Here is a 17455-nt window from a genome sequence, read left to right as displayed (position 1 = left end):
AGTGAGAAAAACAGTGAGTATTTATTTTTCTCAGCATGCTTTTCTTTTTTTCCAATGCTTCTGTAACAGTCACTGCTCTTAAGTTTCCCTTTGGAGACTGAGCTGGGTAGAGATGTCCATGCATCAGGGACTTTACAGAACTAACCCTGACAGCATAGAAAGAGCAGAGCCACTGCATCAGTCTTGGAGAGAGCAGCAGCCACAAGCATGGCTCAACTGGCTCTGCTTTGCCAAAGCCCATATGTTTTCCAGGAAAGTGTTCACACTCGCTGTTAACGCAGAGCAGTTAGATTGTTCATCTTACCATAGTGTAGGTGTGTGCCACCTTCAGGAGCTCCGTGCAGCCCTGAGCATCTCCAAAGGAGCGAATCCCCAAGCAATTAGAAGGATGGAGCTGCTTCATGAGGAAGTTGCAGCATACCTCAATAACCTGGGATAGCTGGAGAAGACAAGCTGCAGCTAGCAAACTTTCTATAGTGTCTTCCTTCAACTCTAGAATACCTGTGTAGTTTGCATATGGGGGGAAAAAAATAGTTGTCAGTCATTTTATTTGTATTTTTATTACTTGACAGCTTCCCACTCCCCAATTATTCTTTTTATTTGAAAACTTGGAAGTGTCCTGTGATTCACAGATTCACTTTACTTTCTTGCTGAAAGAGTCTATGAATATATGTTTTAACAGACTTAAAGAATTTGGTGAGTTTTGAATAGAGTGATTGGAACATTTTAGTTGGATCATTAACAGTATTAGATCTGACTTTGCCTGAAAAAAACCCCGTGTAATTAGAGGAAAACCTTTTCTAAAATTAATATATTAATGCATAAAAATACCAGAAGTTTATATTACACACAAGAATTTTAATTTTAAAAGCTAGGAAATGCCAGCAGCGTGTGCAGGAAACCTAATTTCTTCCATCGTGTACTTCTCTATTTAAATTTTCAATTAAATTAATGCATGGCATGAGAGTTTTATAATGTTCATAGATAGATTGGAAGGTGTTAATTTAATAAGATCTCCCATCCTTGCTGCTCAGTGGATGGCTCATTTCCCTGGTTGATACACAGCACTATAGTCCTATTCTGAAAAAAGAACTGTGAGGGGTTAATACATGTCTCAGCTTAACATGAGAAGGGTGGTATTGGGAGACTGTAGTTAAAATTATCATCGGAGTAGAGCTGTGGAAGTTTTCTTGTTCAGAGCTCACTTCTGATTTATTTCAGCAGAATATGTAAACATTTCTGAAAGTTATAGCTCTCATCTCTGAAAGTCATAGTTGTATTTCATTATCTAGGAGAAAAGTAGTACTCAGCTTAGAGGTTTGGTTATCATCACATAAAACCTGTGACAGAAGCAGTAGAAAATCTTAATTTTCCATAGCAGTCTTTATCTTAGCACAATCCCATCTCTTCCTGATGCTGTTTGCTCTGTAACTTAAACAATACCTTCCAAATTCTGCAAGGAATGAGGAAGGGATGGGAGGGTGCAGAGTAGGGCGGTGTTCAGGGTTTGTTTTTCAGCATGCACATCAGAGCATTTACTGAATGTATACAGCAAAATTAGTGCATGTTCTTGTAAATAAATATTACAATGTAATGCCTCAAAGCAAAGAGGGAATCCTGATTTCACAAGGAAATTTACACTGTTTTATAGTCTGGTGTTTGGTTTTGTAGTCTTATGTATGTTTTTTCATATGGTTTTGCATTAAGTAACCTGAAAGAGATGAAATTTAATGGAGTGGGATTGTTTTGAGATACATGTGGATAATAAGCAGCCCACCGCTCTGCTTCTTTGTGCTTGTACTAATCTATTTCCTCAGGTAATGTATGCTAATTCAGTGGCACAGTATCACTGCATTATAGATGTTATTCAGCATTCCCTCTTGCACCTGTGTTTATCCCCTTGGTTTGTACCCACAAACAGGGTCTATTTTGTGTACAGAGACGTGTTTTTTGATCTGGCTTGTAGATTGCTTAACCTTCTCAAGATAATCACTCTTTATGCAAGTCCAGTGAAGTGTCTGAACTAGCAGATGAAGTCTCTGATTTGTAACAGTTATGCTAATTCCAGTATAGTGAATATAATGGGGTCTTTGTTTACTTGGATCTTTGTAAAAAAGACTGTACAAGTACCTATAGATACCTGTGGTATATATTCCAACCTCCCTGTCTCCATATTGACATTGCATTCTTTCATTCAAAAACAAACAAGCAAATGTCCTGTGTGGGACACCAGTTGACAAGGACCTAGCAACTGATACTGATACTAGCAGTTAGCTGGGAGGATGCATCAGTGTACGAGGAAATATTCATAAATTCAGAAAGTTGTTAGTCTGGTCAGTAAAGTGTTGTTACTTCCTGGGACAGTAATTTTCTCCTTTTGAGATATGGGCTTTTTTTGTTTGTTATAGAACTGCACAACTTGGTGGGGGGAAAAGGGTTTCCCTTCATCTCTCTGGCTGGAATAGTTGCCATCTGCATTGAGAGTCTTCCCAAGTACCACAACGTGCATACTTCCAGAATCCTCAAAAGTTTTGATTGATCTGGGTCTTTCTAATTGAAATATGTACTACCAGAGCAATCATGTTCTGCAGTGTTTTTCCCTTCTTCACTGTAGAGCAGATGGAAGGGATTTCATAGTTCTCTGGCTTGGTATTTTTGAGTCTGGTTCAACCATTTCAGATTCAGCAATACAGGGGTAAATGTTGAAAACGGGAGAAAATAAATTAGGGAAAAATACACATACAGCATTCTGGTATTAAAATATTTCATTATGGTAAAATAATTTTTCAAGATAACATACCTAAGCCTTTTTCAGAATGTGGTGGCACTTTTGCCTGGTAAAAGGTGCTCTACTCATGGGTCATATCCCGTTTTCCTCTGATTATTTCTACTCAAGAGCTTTGACCAAGTCAAGTAGCTGCCACCCCAGCAGACCATTTCTCTAGCTACCCATGAGAGGAAAGTTCATGGTACACTCTTCTGTGTCACTACATGAGTCAACAGTCAAAATACATTCTTTTCTCATTAAAATTCCTGAAATAATTTGTGTCTAGCTCAAGACAGATGTCCAGTATGAATTTATATGTCAACTTCTGCATATCTTCTAGAATAAGTTATTATATAAGCCAGTAATGTTTATTCATTCTCTCTAGAGAAAGGTTTATATCACATATGCATGATTTATGCACTAGAATTAAATGGGAGAAGTGACAATTATGCATGCACTGGATAGATTTTATCTTCCTTTACAACAGTGATGTGGGTAATGGAGGAAAAATTACCTGTGTAGGCATAGCGCACCAAAGCTTTCAGTGCATCAGGGTCTACTCCCTCCATCTTGATCTCCTCTTGTTTTGCTTCACGCACATCATTAGTAAACATTGCAGCAAAATAATCAGACACTGCACTGAGGACCAACCTTGAAATAAAAGCATTTTAGGAGGACTTCAAATCACTTCATAAGCTCAATAGCAAGCATGAAATTCAGTACTATTGTATAATAAATTATGTGTGCATTAGAAACATATTTTGCATAGTATTCAGATCTTATAGCAGTGAGCAAATAAAGCTAAAGGTAATTAGTAATCTAATTTTCTCCCATAGAAACTACTTGCTGTAGTTTGACAGCAGCAAGAAGGGAAGATGGGCAGTAACAATGGTTCATATTTGAATTTCTTTCTATTTGAAATAATGATTATGAAATGTTGATCACATAATTTATTCTGTTAGCTGATGTCCTAATTATAGTAACTGTTCTTTCATAGCTGAACAGGGTTGGCATAATTGAAGCAGCATTTGGAAATTTCAGACTTTGAAGCCATGTAAACAATACTGGGAAATGTACCTATGAGCTGGAATCTTTTGGTCTCCAACTATAAGTAGAACATCACACAGCTGCTTCTGCTGCAGGTAGTTCTCCATCTTGCGGAATGTTTGCTCTGCATGGTTTGTAGACTGGAAATATTCATCTGAGCCGTTGGTGTTCATTCCAAGGAGTGAGCTGGTGGTCGTTGACAGCCTGCAATGGGAAGCAGCAGTGTGATGAGTGGAGCAGTACAAATACTGATTATGCTGTTCATATAATTTTTGTCCAAATGGCAGTACAGAAATGTTTAATTTTATAAAGCTCTTATGATCCTGGTCTTACTTTGCCTTCCATTTTTTCCCTGTTTGGTATCTGCATATAAATTGTAGTTTACTACAGTTAACTGTAGTAGGTGGGGGTGCAGAGTTTTCTAACTATACTGGGTGGTGCTACAGAGTTTTCTACTTCTTATCAGCTTTGTGTCCATGACACAGTGTTTGCACAGCACTGACATGACAAATGTAGCTTTCTGACCATTCACAAACAGAATAGGTGAAAAATAAACCGATTTTCCTGTGCACCAGTAGCTAAAATATCTTGTGGTATGAAATTTTAGATGTTACAGGTCTTTAGGTCTTGTTTCTCTTCATACTTTGTACATTAAATTACTAAGCAGGAACAAATCAGAAGACAATTTGACAAGGGCCATATAATTCTAGACAAATTACTAAACTAAAAGCTGATGAAAAAAAAAAAAAAAAAGTAATTTCTCTGCCTTTTCATGGAAATATAAAAGTATTCCTCCCACTACAGAACTGTTAGCTGGCCCACTTACAAATACCCATACTGTTTTTTAAGATATCATTCCTTGCTGCCTTTTAATATGGATTATGTTAGGTTCAAACATCTTTTTGATATTTTCTAAGAAAAATATCTATTTTTATATACATGTTATTTTAGCAAAGTAATAATGCATTTGTTTATACGTATGTTTATTGCTTATCTTGAGAATGCTGCAATCTTCACTGTTTTAGTTAAAGATTTTTTTAGAAAAACATTTTTCAGTTTAAGATCATATATTATTAAAATGTAAAGCACCTATTCTTTAAAAGTCCAAGCCCAGCTAGAAAATAATGGCAGCTGGTTAACTAAATTTACTGGTTGTCTTTGATTCTGTTAATGCATCTTCACAAATGATTAGGAGAGATAAAATGTCTTCATGGAATTAATGTATTACATTTAGCAGAATATTGGATTACATTCAGAATTGAACATTTAGTTCAGAAAATACAGAAATAAAAATGGGTAAATCAGGTTGAATCAGTAATGCTTTCAGAAAATAGATACAAGTGAGATCATACATTTTCAAAGATCATACCACATTAAATAGCTAATCAGAATTCCAGGGAAAGAAATAGAAATCAAATTATAATGTAATGCTGAATTGAGACACAGTTGAGTTTTCTGTCCCCTTGGCAATAGTGCTTTTCAGAACAGTCCAGAACAATATCTCAGTGGGTATGGCTATGATGTGTCTGGGTTTTTCAAGACGTATCTCCTTTTTCCGTCTGAAAATCTATAAAAATGAAGTATTCTAGATTTCTGTACTGCATTTATAGCCATCCCACAGCCTGTTTGGAATATGGCATCTTTTGGGCACTGGTATATGTCAAGAACCTTAAGCTTCCCAGTGTATCTGATGCCTTTCAAATGCACCAGAGTTCAAAATGCTTATTCAGGTCTTACCCGGCTGACTCACTGGATGTGTTACTGTCTGCAGATCAAGGTGTTTTCTGGTATAGCAGAGGCATGTCAGCTCTACAGTATGGTTGTGTCACCTGATGCACCTGAAATCCCAGGTGTGCTGTGTGTGTGCACAGTAGGTGCAGGTGTGTTTGTCTGGGCAATCTCTCACACTAATTGCAAACACACTGAGATACACCAAATCAGGGCAATAAACTCTCTAGCTTTCTTTTGAAGCTCTATAGTACAATTTCAATTTTTTCCCCTTTTTGTTTGTTTTTTAAGAAAAAGGGGCAAATAAAGTTCACCTGTAATCTGTATCCTTTGTACTTCACAGCTTACAAAAATTAATTTGTCTCAGTGAGTTTAATGACTATAGTTTTGTGTTTGTTTTCCTTCAGCGCTTCATTGAAAATGAAGAAGCTGCAAAATTGGATTATATGCTCATTAGTTTTCCACCGGCTACTTGGTGCTAGTCTCATACTCTATAACATTCATGTTTTGCTATTACCTCTTAACCTTTAGCATTTTTCAGAAGATTATTCTTTCAAAACCACCTATTCCAGGTTCATTATATCCATTCTAAGTGTTGTATTTAAGTATGTATTACATTTCACTTATCCTTAATGCTTGGAGAAATCAACTAAAATAGTATTCAGCCCACCCATATTGCAAATGCACAGTACTAGTTTCTTGAAATAAATAAGTCCCCCTAGCGTGTCTATAGTTGTGGTTAGAACAGTCATTTTTAAGCCGCAAATATTTAGAAAGGGACTTAAAATCTAATAATTTCCTTTACTCCTGAGTACTTTTTTCACATGTTTTGTAGAGAGGCCATTAACTACAGCAGAAATACCAATAACATAATTATTGCAAACACAAAGGTCTTCAGAGACTGAAAAATACTGGAAGCAAAAAGAAGTGGTCCATTACTTTGTTAATATTATAATTGGTGGTTTATCTTCAGCAGCTGATTCAAAATACTACCTATAGTGTATAATGGAAGGGCAAAATTAAATTTAAAGATAAATATATTTTCTCCTTAGTGTAAGACTGTCACTGCAGAGAACTCACATATTAACCTCAGAATATAGAACCACAAATCAGTGAACTAAAGAAGATGGTAATTAAAGTATCTTAAAGAAAGAAGTCAGGTCCTTGAGTCTGATGTCTTTATGTTGAATTATAATAGGGGATGCATGAATATGTCTACCTGTCATCTCTTGTTCTGTGTGGTATGGGTTAATGTGCTGAAAACAACACATAAAGAGAACTCAACCTTCGTGTGAACCTGCTCAGAAAGAAAATATGCAGAAGATGGAGAAATATGTATTTTCTGTAAAATGTTTACAAGTTTGGTCAAACAAAATTGATATGTTGAGTGATAAAAGTTTCCAAAGGCCCTGTGGTGGCCGAGAAATTAGTTTTTCCACTCAGGTGGGGAAATTACCAATGAACTGACCTAAAAAATCAGAAACCCTAGTTTCTTAATGTCATTTTTGTGTTAGTGTTCACTAGGATGCTGAGTTGCATTAACACCATTAGAATTAGTAATAATGGCTTAAGGACGTGGATTAGCCTAGAGAGAGCAGACACAAATCTATATTTAAATGATTTCAAAGTAGCTGAGCTCTACAAATTTCATCTTAGGTAGAGAGCCAAGGGAAATAATTTCAGAGTTTTCCTGTAAGGATTTGCTATCCTGCAAAGTTAGTGAAAATATGGTAAGTGAAAATATGGTACCATTTTAAAAAGAAGAAGCATGAAATTTTGAGACAGGCAATATAACGTGAAAACTTGAAGAAATAATCAAAAAACATTAAGCATCTAGACAAAACCAGGAGATAAATACCAGTCAGCATGGCTGTTCAGAATGAATCATGTCATAACCATTTTACTTTTTCAGAAGGTTACAAAGCTTACTAGGAGAAAAACACTAGTTGTCAGAAATCATTTTGACTTTTGGGTGACTTCTGACACTACTTCACATGTCATTTTCAAAATGGAGCTAGGATGGTATGTTGTAAGTGTAACAAATATGAGAGATATAAATAACTTGTATAGGTTCAAATGTATCAGGGATTCACTTTCAAAGGCAGACAATGTTCTGAATGCATTGCAGGAAAATTCTACTTCTGATGCTGCTCCATATTTTTATTATAGACAAGGATATGATAGAAAGAAGGTTATGTCAATATGTGATAGCGATTCACAAACATTTTGGGAACAAAATCTATATTGACAGTCTTCTTTGCCTTAGTCCTTACTGTATTGATGCTTTCATATGAGTACTAACCTAAATGAAACACAGGTTAAGAAATGACAGCTGAGGTAATAGGTAGGTTATACCGGACACCAAGCAAGCTGTGACCTAAAAGTGGTGTTGTGGATTTAAAAGTATCATTTTTTCTTTGGTCAGGAGAACCAGTGTGATGAGTTACATGATTCGTTCCAGGCCTACAATTCTTTAAATTTCTGAAATATGTTAAAATTATCTTCTGTCTTCATAAAGTACTCTTCATTAATCAGCACAGCACTCTTCATCAATCAGTAGATAAAGGCTAAATTCAGTTTCCCTTATTATTTAATTAGAACGTGATAAAACATAAATGCTATTTATTTGCACTGTCCTTTTTAAAATTCAGTATGTTCTTAGAATGCCTCATTATGTGTGCCTATGGGCAAAAAAGCAGAAGGTACTCCTGATGAAAAGGAAGCATAGAAGTGTAATATTTCATGAAAACAGGTGAAGGAATGCAGTATTTGATTTTTTTGTTATTGTTAAGGTTATTATTTGTACTATGGTGACCACATCACCTTTGAACGTGTGTTGAATGTACCTCTTTAACCTGCTATAATATTTGTGAAATTCAGTAACAGTTCAGTTATCAGAGTCACTTAAAGATTTTGATTTTGGATAACCTTTTTTCTGCACTGGAAATCATAGCAGCCATAAGCAGCAAACTGGATTCCAGTTAGAGACATTAGACATCCCAAGGACTTTATCATAGCTGAAAGCACCAGTGTGACTTCAGATTTGTGGCACTCTGTGTGTGCTTTAGTGGTGACAAGGCATGAGGCAAAATTGCAAGTTAATCAGTTCAGTTTGTTTGTGCAGCAACATTTACAATGCAACTCATCTTTTTTTTTTTCTTTCTCATTTGTTTCTGCTTATTCAAGGAAACTGCGGTCAGCCCCCACGCAGGCAGGCCCTTTTCTATGCAGCTGTCTGAGCTCTGACCCCCTGTCTGTTGGGCAGTGTCACGGGGTTGGAGGTGGAGAACTGCTGTTTTTCTATGTGAAGCCATAGGACCGTAGCATCTGCTAGAGATAAACCACATCAGTTGGCTGAGAAGTTAGAAAAATATTTCTGTTAGGAAGCCATTTCTGAACACTGATAAAATAGTGGTGGAGTTGATGCACCTGCGTTAATTGCTTGCTGATAGAATTTTGCCACATCAGTAACTGTCCCAGCCCTCTGCCTTAAAATTTTTACTATAATTGTCTCCTTTATTATTTATTCTTCATAAATATGACAGCTGAAGATTGTATGGAAGTTTTGGGATATGGGTAAAAAACTTTGATCCAAAGTAGTATGGAATGTTGTACTGTATGTTGACGCCTGCTGAGGTAGTAACATCATCATGAGGTATTAACAGTGACAGCAAATGATGTAGCAAAAAAAAAGCAATTGAAATATATAAGTATTTAAGTTAACAGAGATTACTGACTTCTATCTAAATTGAAAGTTCATACTGACAATTCCATTAGAACTTGGTCTTGAATATGCCTGTAATAACATTTTATTGCTAGGATTAACATAAACCTGCCAATTTTCTCAGTTGGCATTAACTAAAATAACTTTTCCATTTCGGATTACAAGTGTGTGTATCATTAAAAACAGGAGATTCAGCATGCCACTGCAAGTACTGTAACTGTTCTGAGTTGTGCTCTTCCCCCCCCCCCCCCCCAAGTCATGGTAGTATACAGGTGAATGCCATTATGATTCATATCAGGATGAATTTCAGTTATGATATTTTGATTTCTCCTATGAATAGAAAGCATGTGTTTGGTAGAGTGATTCCAATGGAAAACAGAGGCTGCAACCAAACTGCGGCACCCCTGAACACTGTGCAGCCCTTTATGCTTTATGTCACCTGAGGACACACCATGACTTCACATTACAGAGAAAGGCAGATACAAACACTCTCTCCAGTAAGCTGTCTTCCTTTGGAAATAGGTTGTTTTGGTGGTTTTTTTCCTTTCACAGAGAAGATTAATTATAAAATTATTTTCCAGCCTCACTGCAGTACAGATTGTTCTTATTTCCATGTGTGCTCCCTCAGTTGTTGATCTTTCTCTGCTAGGAAGACAGTTTGTTGAAAGCTTCATGCATTCTTTTATTGGCATCTGCTGTCTACAAGTAGTTTTATGCTTGCAATTTGCTTAATACAGATAGTTTAGAAATGGAACATCCCTGTGGACAGTAGTTCCTGTAATTTATTACGGTGTTAAAGCACAGTTAGATGTGGCCTTGGTCTTCTTTGGGTGCCCGGAAACACTATGTGAATAGTTTTGTTTAACTGCTGAATGCCAACATTTAAAGTTTTGCTCTTACATAAATGCCTGTTCAAGAGTCACCATCTGTGGGATTGAGTTCCTGAGATTTGGGGCTCCATTTTGAAAACAGCTCAGCAATTTGTTGCAGACCCATTCATACACTTTAAGAAACATTAAAATTAGGAGTTAACTGGCCTTCACTTTTAAGTCTGAGTGACTGGCAGGGAAGAGCCATGGAGCAAGTCCTGTTGGCCTCTGGCTTTGTATGCGGTGTCCCACACTGTTGTACCAAAAGGACTCTGGGAAGTAGTGCAGCTCCCCTTGGAGTGCAATCCACAGTGCTGAGATAGCTGCTCAAAGTGCGATATTCATATGCTGAACAATGGGGTTTCTAGTGAGCTGGTTGAAATTGCTGAATTCACTAAAAGTACTGGAGGAGCAAAAATCAGCCCATCTGTCTTCTGATACATGAGAATCAGTGGATTACACAGTGTAACTAGGGACTTTATCACAGCAACCTGTCAGTGTCAAAATTTGTAATATGGTAGGAGTCTTCAACTTAAATTGTTCTCTTTCTGATTCAGACTAATGTGAATATGAAACTTTACTATAAACATTGTAATAGCATGACTTAACACTTATTTCCATAGCATAAAATACTTTCTTAAAAATTGGAGCTCTAGCAATGTCTAATCAGCCTGGAGAGCATGCTGTCTGTACGTACATGAGTGTTTTATTATAAGAGATATATGTCTATATTCAGTGATGAAGTGAGTGTCTCAGAAACCATTTAAATTAATGCCGTTTTAAATCACCATTCAAGAACATTATCCTTCAAGGAGAATTAGCTCTGTATTCATTTACATTGTGTAATAGAGAATAATAAATGAAACATTCCTGGTAAAAAGCTAGGAGTATGCATATTACCATCTTAAAATTAACCTTTGTTCTGATAATGCTAAATGTAGGGGGGGGCATAGTTGTCTCAAATATCCATGTGCATGTTTCTCAAACCATACACAATTCTTGAGTTCACTTTTTACTCTTTGTGTGCACATAAAAAGTACATCTTACTGTCCAGAGATAGAAAGGTTTAAAGTAGGCATCTTGAGTTGAGAATGAATCAGATGTGAAGTCTGTGTGCCATTCCTTTTTAGCTACCTTCATAACTTCACAAGGTTAAGTAAATGACATATAAGGATGAGGAAATTACAGAAATTGAATCTTGGTGTGTAACTATGGTTCATCAGGAACAAAATCAATTTCCATACATTGATATCACTAGATCTTTTTGAACTAACTTTAAAGTTTGATTAGAAAATAGTAGGTTAAATGCCAATGTAGGAAGCAGCAGCTTCATAGAAACTGAAGATGCTAGCCATGGTGTTGTTTATTCCAGTGAAAATTAGGACATGTATTTATTATTTATTACAGCAACCAAATCTTATTCTCTGAACCAGCACGCTTACTATTAATATGCTGACCCAGCTCTTTCCTGCAGAAAAAGGAAATGTTTCCCTGCATGGTAATGTGCATTTCATGTCTGGCATGGTGCATATTGTTTTGTAACTAATTTTTAAACAAAATTGCATTTAACATTCATTTTTCCTAAGACAAACAAAATCAATACTAAGCCATTCTACGTCAACATTTATCAGGCAAGACATGATATAGACTATGAGGATTTCATTGTCTTGATTGATGCAGATTCCAACAGTACAAGAAGCATTCTGCAGTTGTCACTGCAATGCATGATTTCTATTCTAACATTTATATGACATGAATATGTTGGAGGGAAATTAAAAGTCATGAAGGAGAAATTCAGTGGGGGTGACTACTTCTTGATCAACTTTCTTATAGCTAGAGATAATATTGTTAGATAATTTAGTAGCATCTGTCTAAAGAACAAAAAATGATGTGACCAGAAGGCATGATATAGCACTGTCTGAAACTGTTAATGTGAACCAAATGAAAACTAATGACTAAATGCTGAACATGAGCTTGTGGCATTTTTATTTAGAGGACATACAAAACAAAATACCAAAAAACCAATGGCAAAAGAAATTGTTTAAATCCAAGCATGACTATTGCCAGATGAAACTAAGTCCATGTTTCTTTATTAAACACCTTTCAGAAAGAGTCCTGATGGGAAAGACTGTGGGGAAGACAACCTGCTTTATGCTGTCCCCTTTCACTGTTGTTGGCAACAGTGGAACAAGGAGATCTTGGGAGATAAAAGTATGAGGAAAAAATGTGAAGTGGTTCTGTCTTCAGTGAACAGAATTTCGAAAGTCCAAAGAATTCTCAGTCTCAGCAGCAACTGTCCTTGCTCCTGTTTTTTGAGCCTTGCAGCTCATCAGATACGGATGACATTTTTAAAGAAATCTTGATTTACAAAAACTCAAACCACTACCATAATACCTTAATACATGCTTCTAATTTTTTTCCTTCATCAAAGGGATTCTGTTCTAGTGCTTGCCATGACCATTTCACTTTTTGCGTCTTTTTCTTTTCTACTTTTATCTTTTTAGACTGTTACTAAGCAATAACAAGATTAGGTATCACTTAAATTGGAAAATGTGTTAATCACCTTTTCAGCTGAAAGCGTTTTAAATTTCACTTCACTATACATGACAGATCTTCAGTCTTGTAAAATTCTATGGGCTTGTTCCAAAGGATCTCCTTACCTGATTCAGCTGATCTGCTGAATACCTCATTCAAAGCAAAACACTACTGTAATGGGGGGGGGGGGGGGGGATAAAAGTGTGATTTTTAAGCTATTTAGCCAGTATGCCCATCGTAATTACAGATTTATTAGAAAAGAGTGGGGGAGAATGTGTTTAGAAGTATAGTCAGCCTCACAGACACAAAGCACACTTGAGAGGTAGACTGTAGTTTTCTATTCTGTAAGGTTTTGTTAGCTACATAATTTTATCTGTGGTCAGTTCCTTCCTTTTGTTAACTGTATAATTATACCTTGAGAGGTTTTCTCTGTTATAGCCAAATATTTATCCGAGTTCATAGGTACAGGTATCCTGATATCAAAATGTTCTCCAGCCAGTTTTCTTCTGGTTTTCTGTGTCAGAAAACATAACACAAACCAAGGTCTAGAGTGTTGCTAAAATAAGTTAGGCTGCTGTATTCACATCTGGCTCAACTGAGTGAATTCTGTTTCAAGCCAGTAAAGTAAAACCAGCAGTCATTGAATACCCTTCCATATATACTGGAAGTGGTAATGTTGTAAATTAACTAGGCAGTTGTGCTTTATCTCCTGCTCATATCCTTGGTCACTGACTTTCACTTTTTTAGTATCTGAGAAATATCTCAGTATTCATTATTATATGCATTTTTGCTGCTGTCAGAAATTAATGGCCACTGAACATCTGGCTCAGAAAAGCAGGATTTTGAGATAGCAGCTTACAATAATCACTTATGGAGGAAACCTTTGTTCATGAGTCCATAGCATCTTTATAAGGTAAAGAGCTGTCTTTACAACCTTTACAGATAGGCTATTATGTCTACTTTTATTTGACAGTATGAAGTGTATTTAACACTATTTCTGACAACATGTCTTAAGAAAACCTGTGCCCTTGATGCTGTTGGCAACTTGGCATTTATCCTGGCAGATAATAGGGATAACTGCTCCAACAGTCCAGGGTCTGTGACAATAATAGCTACCTGTAATTGAATTTGAATAAAAGTAGTATTGAAAGAAAAATAATTAAAAAAAAAAAAAAGGTGAAGAGTACAAGTTGGAACTGATACAAACTGTGGAAAATATTGCTTGTAGTGTTTTTATGACAGACTTTTTCCTGGAGGACTCCTATTACTCTCTGTTCTAGGTTGGATGGAGATAAAGCCATATTATAATGTGATTTTACAAAAAATAAGAGAGTAATTTTATCAAGTTTATTCAATAAAATATTTACTACAAATTTTGCTGAGGTTGTAATATATCAATATGTGGTAATTTGCTATCATATCTAACTTGATAGAAAAAAAAAAAAACCAGCAAACAAATCTTTTTTTTTTGGCCTCCTGAAGCAGGAAATGATTATTTAGCTTACTTGCAATCTGCACTGTTTCAGTGAAAACATGCTACAGGGTATACCTTAAGACTATTCACCAGGTCGTGTAGTCTCCATCCTTAGAGGCTTTCAAGATCCAGCAGGATAAATCAGAGCAACCAGGGCTGATCTCATAGCTCACCCTGCTTTGAGGAGGGATTGAGTCAGAAACCATCTGAGATCCTTTCTAACCTGAAATTATGCTTTGATCTTATGATTCTAGAACTCCTGGTAATTTAAATAACTGGAAAGAGGCAAAAATATACTTAATGAGGATTTCAGTTGGAGGGGGGGAAAAAAAAAAGCTTTAAGTAAGACTAATGTAAACACTTACCTGTTACCACCTAAATGTTTTAAGGTTGTTCTGAAAGCATTGATGCTTCCCTCTCTGGAAACTTTTATGATGTAGCTTCTCTTTTGGGCAGTTGCTCAATTTCTCACAAGTTTTCTCTTATGACTATATAAAACTGCTATTCGTTCTTAATCTTCATGCGATATCATAACATACATCTACTGTGTTCCTACTGACTGTATTTCCACCAGCAAGAAGATCAAATGAGAGCTAGTCAAATGTGTTAAGGGTAGGTCAGCCTCTCCTACTCACCTTTTGTTAAACACTGACCGATGAAACTCTTTATTGAATACAAACAATGCTCCTTCCAAATGCAATGTGAAATTTGATGTATTAAAATGAAAAGGCAAAGCTGAAACCACATTTGTATTGCTTCTGGGTCAGGACCCTTTTTTGGTTGGGTCTTACCTTTCTTCCTTGCCATTAGTCTACAGATCGCATTAATATATTACAAGTCTTTCCTCCAAATAATTTACATTAGAAACTGGTCCTATGTTTGAGAGAAAGCATTTGGGGTGGGTATAGGAAAACCAAAAAGACCTTAGCAATGGTTTATAGGATAGAAAAGTAACAGATGAGAAAGTTAGCAGTCTAGAAATCAGAAATTTTAAATTTCAGCTATGTTTTCTCCCAGATTATTTTAAAATATGGTTATGTTGAAAGGTACGTATTAGAAAAAGTAAAAATTTCTGTGTTTTACCGTCACTTGATTTGTGAAATGTCACAGCAGTACCCAGTAAAAGTGTAATAACATTTTCACTCAATGGCTTTACATATGGGGAACAACAAAGGATGTTTTAGGAACTCTAGAGACAACATGTGAAAATTCAAAGATGGGTCATCAACCTGATATGTTGTTTAAAATATATAAGGAAATAATTTCAGATGAAGTATAAAAGCTTGGTAGCATGCTAGTAGGTGGATCAGAGATTATTGCTCCACTGAACAAGCCAAAGTGTTCTGCCAGTCCTGACTTTGTTCTTTTACTAATCATGTTAAGTTCAGCTTCAAGTTCACTAAGTAACACTAAGTGGAAGAGGATAAGGAAACTCTAAATAGCTGACTAGTAATTGAGCTGCATATTGAATGAGGAAGTAAGAGGCACATATGAGCTCTACTGTTTTGTGGTATCCCATGGGAGCTTCATGCTAAGCAACTTTATTGGCATATTGTAACACCAAGCCACTCTAAATTTCTTTTATAGGTGAATTTGGGATCCTTTAAGTGAATGAAAAAAACTTACTAAGAAAAAATTATTCCTGACTTACAACCTTGTTCCTTTCTGTGCTTTTCTCAATGCCTCACTGCGTTCTGATTGAACATTCTGGCTCCTGCAGTATCACAATGCTGTAGCTTCCCAGGAAACTGTCTTACACTGTTTGTAAATCCACTATGACAATATGTATGAAGAGACTGAGTTGGCTGTACTGCTGGATGATTTTACTAGGTCAAGCATCTCAACCAGGAAAATCAAAAGTCCATCCTAAGCCACTGTACCAGCACATATAATGGGAGGTGGGGTGTCTAAGTAGGAAGAAATTTCTGAAGTCTTATGTGAATGTCCTCTCTGAGACAGTCATGAAAATCATGACTCAGAATAAGCATTTTAATCTTTAAATTCTTTTTTACAAAGTACTGTTCTAAAAGGTATTTCTGTATGTTTCTTAGTAGTGCCAGGCAATAGGATGAGAGACAGCAGGCATAAATTTAAACACAGGAAGCTCCACCTGAACATGAGGAAGAACTTTACAGTGAAGGTGACTGAGCATTGGAATGTGTTGCCCAGAGAGGTTGTGAAGTCTCCTTCCCCCGTTAAAGAGTTGTATGGACATAATCCTGAGTAGGGTACTCTAGCTGACTGTACTTGAGTACTGATGTTGGACTAGATGACCTCCGGTGGTCCCTTCCAACCTCAGCTATCCTGTAATTCTGTGGTTGTCAAGTACTGGAATAGGTTGCCAAGGGAAGCTGTTGAGTCACCATCCCTAGAGTATTTAAAAGTGTAGCCGTGGTGTTTAGGAGCATGGTTTAGTGGTGAATTTGGCAGTGCTGCATTAATGGTTGGACTTGATGATCTTAAAGGCCTTTTCCAACCTAAATTATTCTATGTTTGGTATAAAACTCTTGATATAATCATAGATCAGTCTTTACATATGTTTGAATTATGCTTCATGACCTAAAACAAAGGCACAAAATTCTCCAGTGTATTGGACAAACTAGAGAACTTTCTGCAGAAAGCTGTAGTTTTGATGTCCAAAACAACTGATGGTTTTCATTACTCCAGTTAAATTGCATTGTAGCAAGAATCATTTTCTGCTTCTTTCCTACCTAGCCTAAACCTCTTTTGGTAGTGCTGAGACTCTACAAATCTGCAACCTGCTATCTCTACTTCTTACATTACCCTCTAATATGTAAATAACAGTATGTTTCACAGATAGGCAGTACTGGCAAGTTTGGGATCTGTAGTTATTGATGTTTGGTTAGATCAGTATACATCCATTATAAGCATAATTCCAAACTGTAAAATATCTTACAGTTTTGTTCAGAGTATTTCTTTATTCTTTTCCTTATCAGCAAGTAGCTTTTTAGTTTACTGAATAAACAAAAGATACGTTCCTTTAATAGCATGTTATGGGGCATCTGTAGATGAACTTAATTTTTAGCTTTCCAAAAAGTGTTTTCTTAAAAACATGTTTTACTCTCTTGTGTTTTTTTTTAATCTTGTTGAGGACAGTTCAAACTACAAATTATTGTCAAATTGTAAGGAAAACTTCAAGGCCCTGGAAGTTTAGTACTAAAAAATCCTCGTCACTGGCATACCATATGGTCCAATAATAAAACTCCCAAAAGCTGCTTCCTGAGCTTGTAGGACTAGTTATAAATCTCTTACATGAGTGCATGTGCACATGTCCCCAAAATGTGTCTGCA

The 17455-nt window shown here is 36.2% G+C and overlaps 1 protein-coding gene across 1 annotated transcript in view; it reads right to left on the bottom strand.

The window, feature by feature from the left end:
* Nucleotides 1-17455, bottom strand: part of KLHL4 (kelch like family member 4) — a 44162-nt gene that overhangs the window by 15826 nt on the left and 10881 nt on the right. Inside the window, exons 2-4 of the mRNA XM_061359681.1 lie at nucleotides 3845-4018; nucleotides 3282-3418; nucleotides 305-501 (exon numbers count right to left, since the gene is read on the bottom strand). Of these exons, the coding sequence (XP_061215665.1) occupies nucleotides 305-501; nucleotides 3282-3418; nucleotides 3845-4018 (508 nt within the window). The remainder of the gene's footprint in view (nucleotides 1-304; nucleotides 502-3281; nucleotides 3419-3844; nucleotides 4019-17455) is intronic.

The sequence above is a fragment of the Neopsephotus bourkii genome, unplaced genomic scaffold (assembly GCF_033783945.1).
Source record: "Neopsephotus bourkii isolate Nb327-2 ecotype Australia unplaced genomic scaffold, CSIRO-AGI_Nbou_v1 NB_991, whole genome shotgun sequence".
In the NCBI taxonomy this organism is placed as follows: Eukaryota; Metazoa; Chordata; class Aves; order Psittaciformes; family Psittacidae; genus Neopsephotus; species Neopsephotus bourkii.
This window is presented reverse-complemented; position numbering and strand designations above follow the sequence as displayed.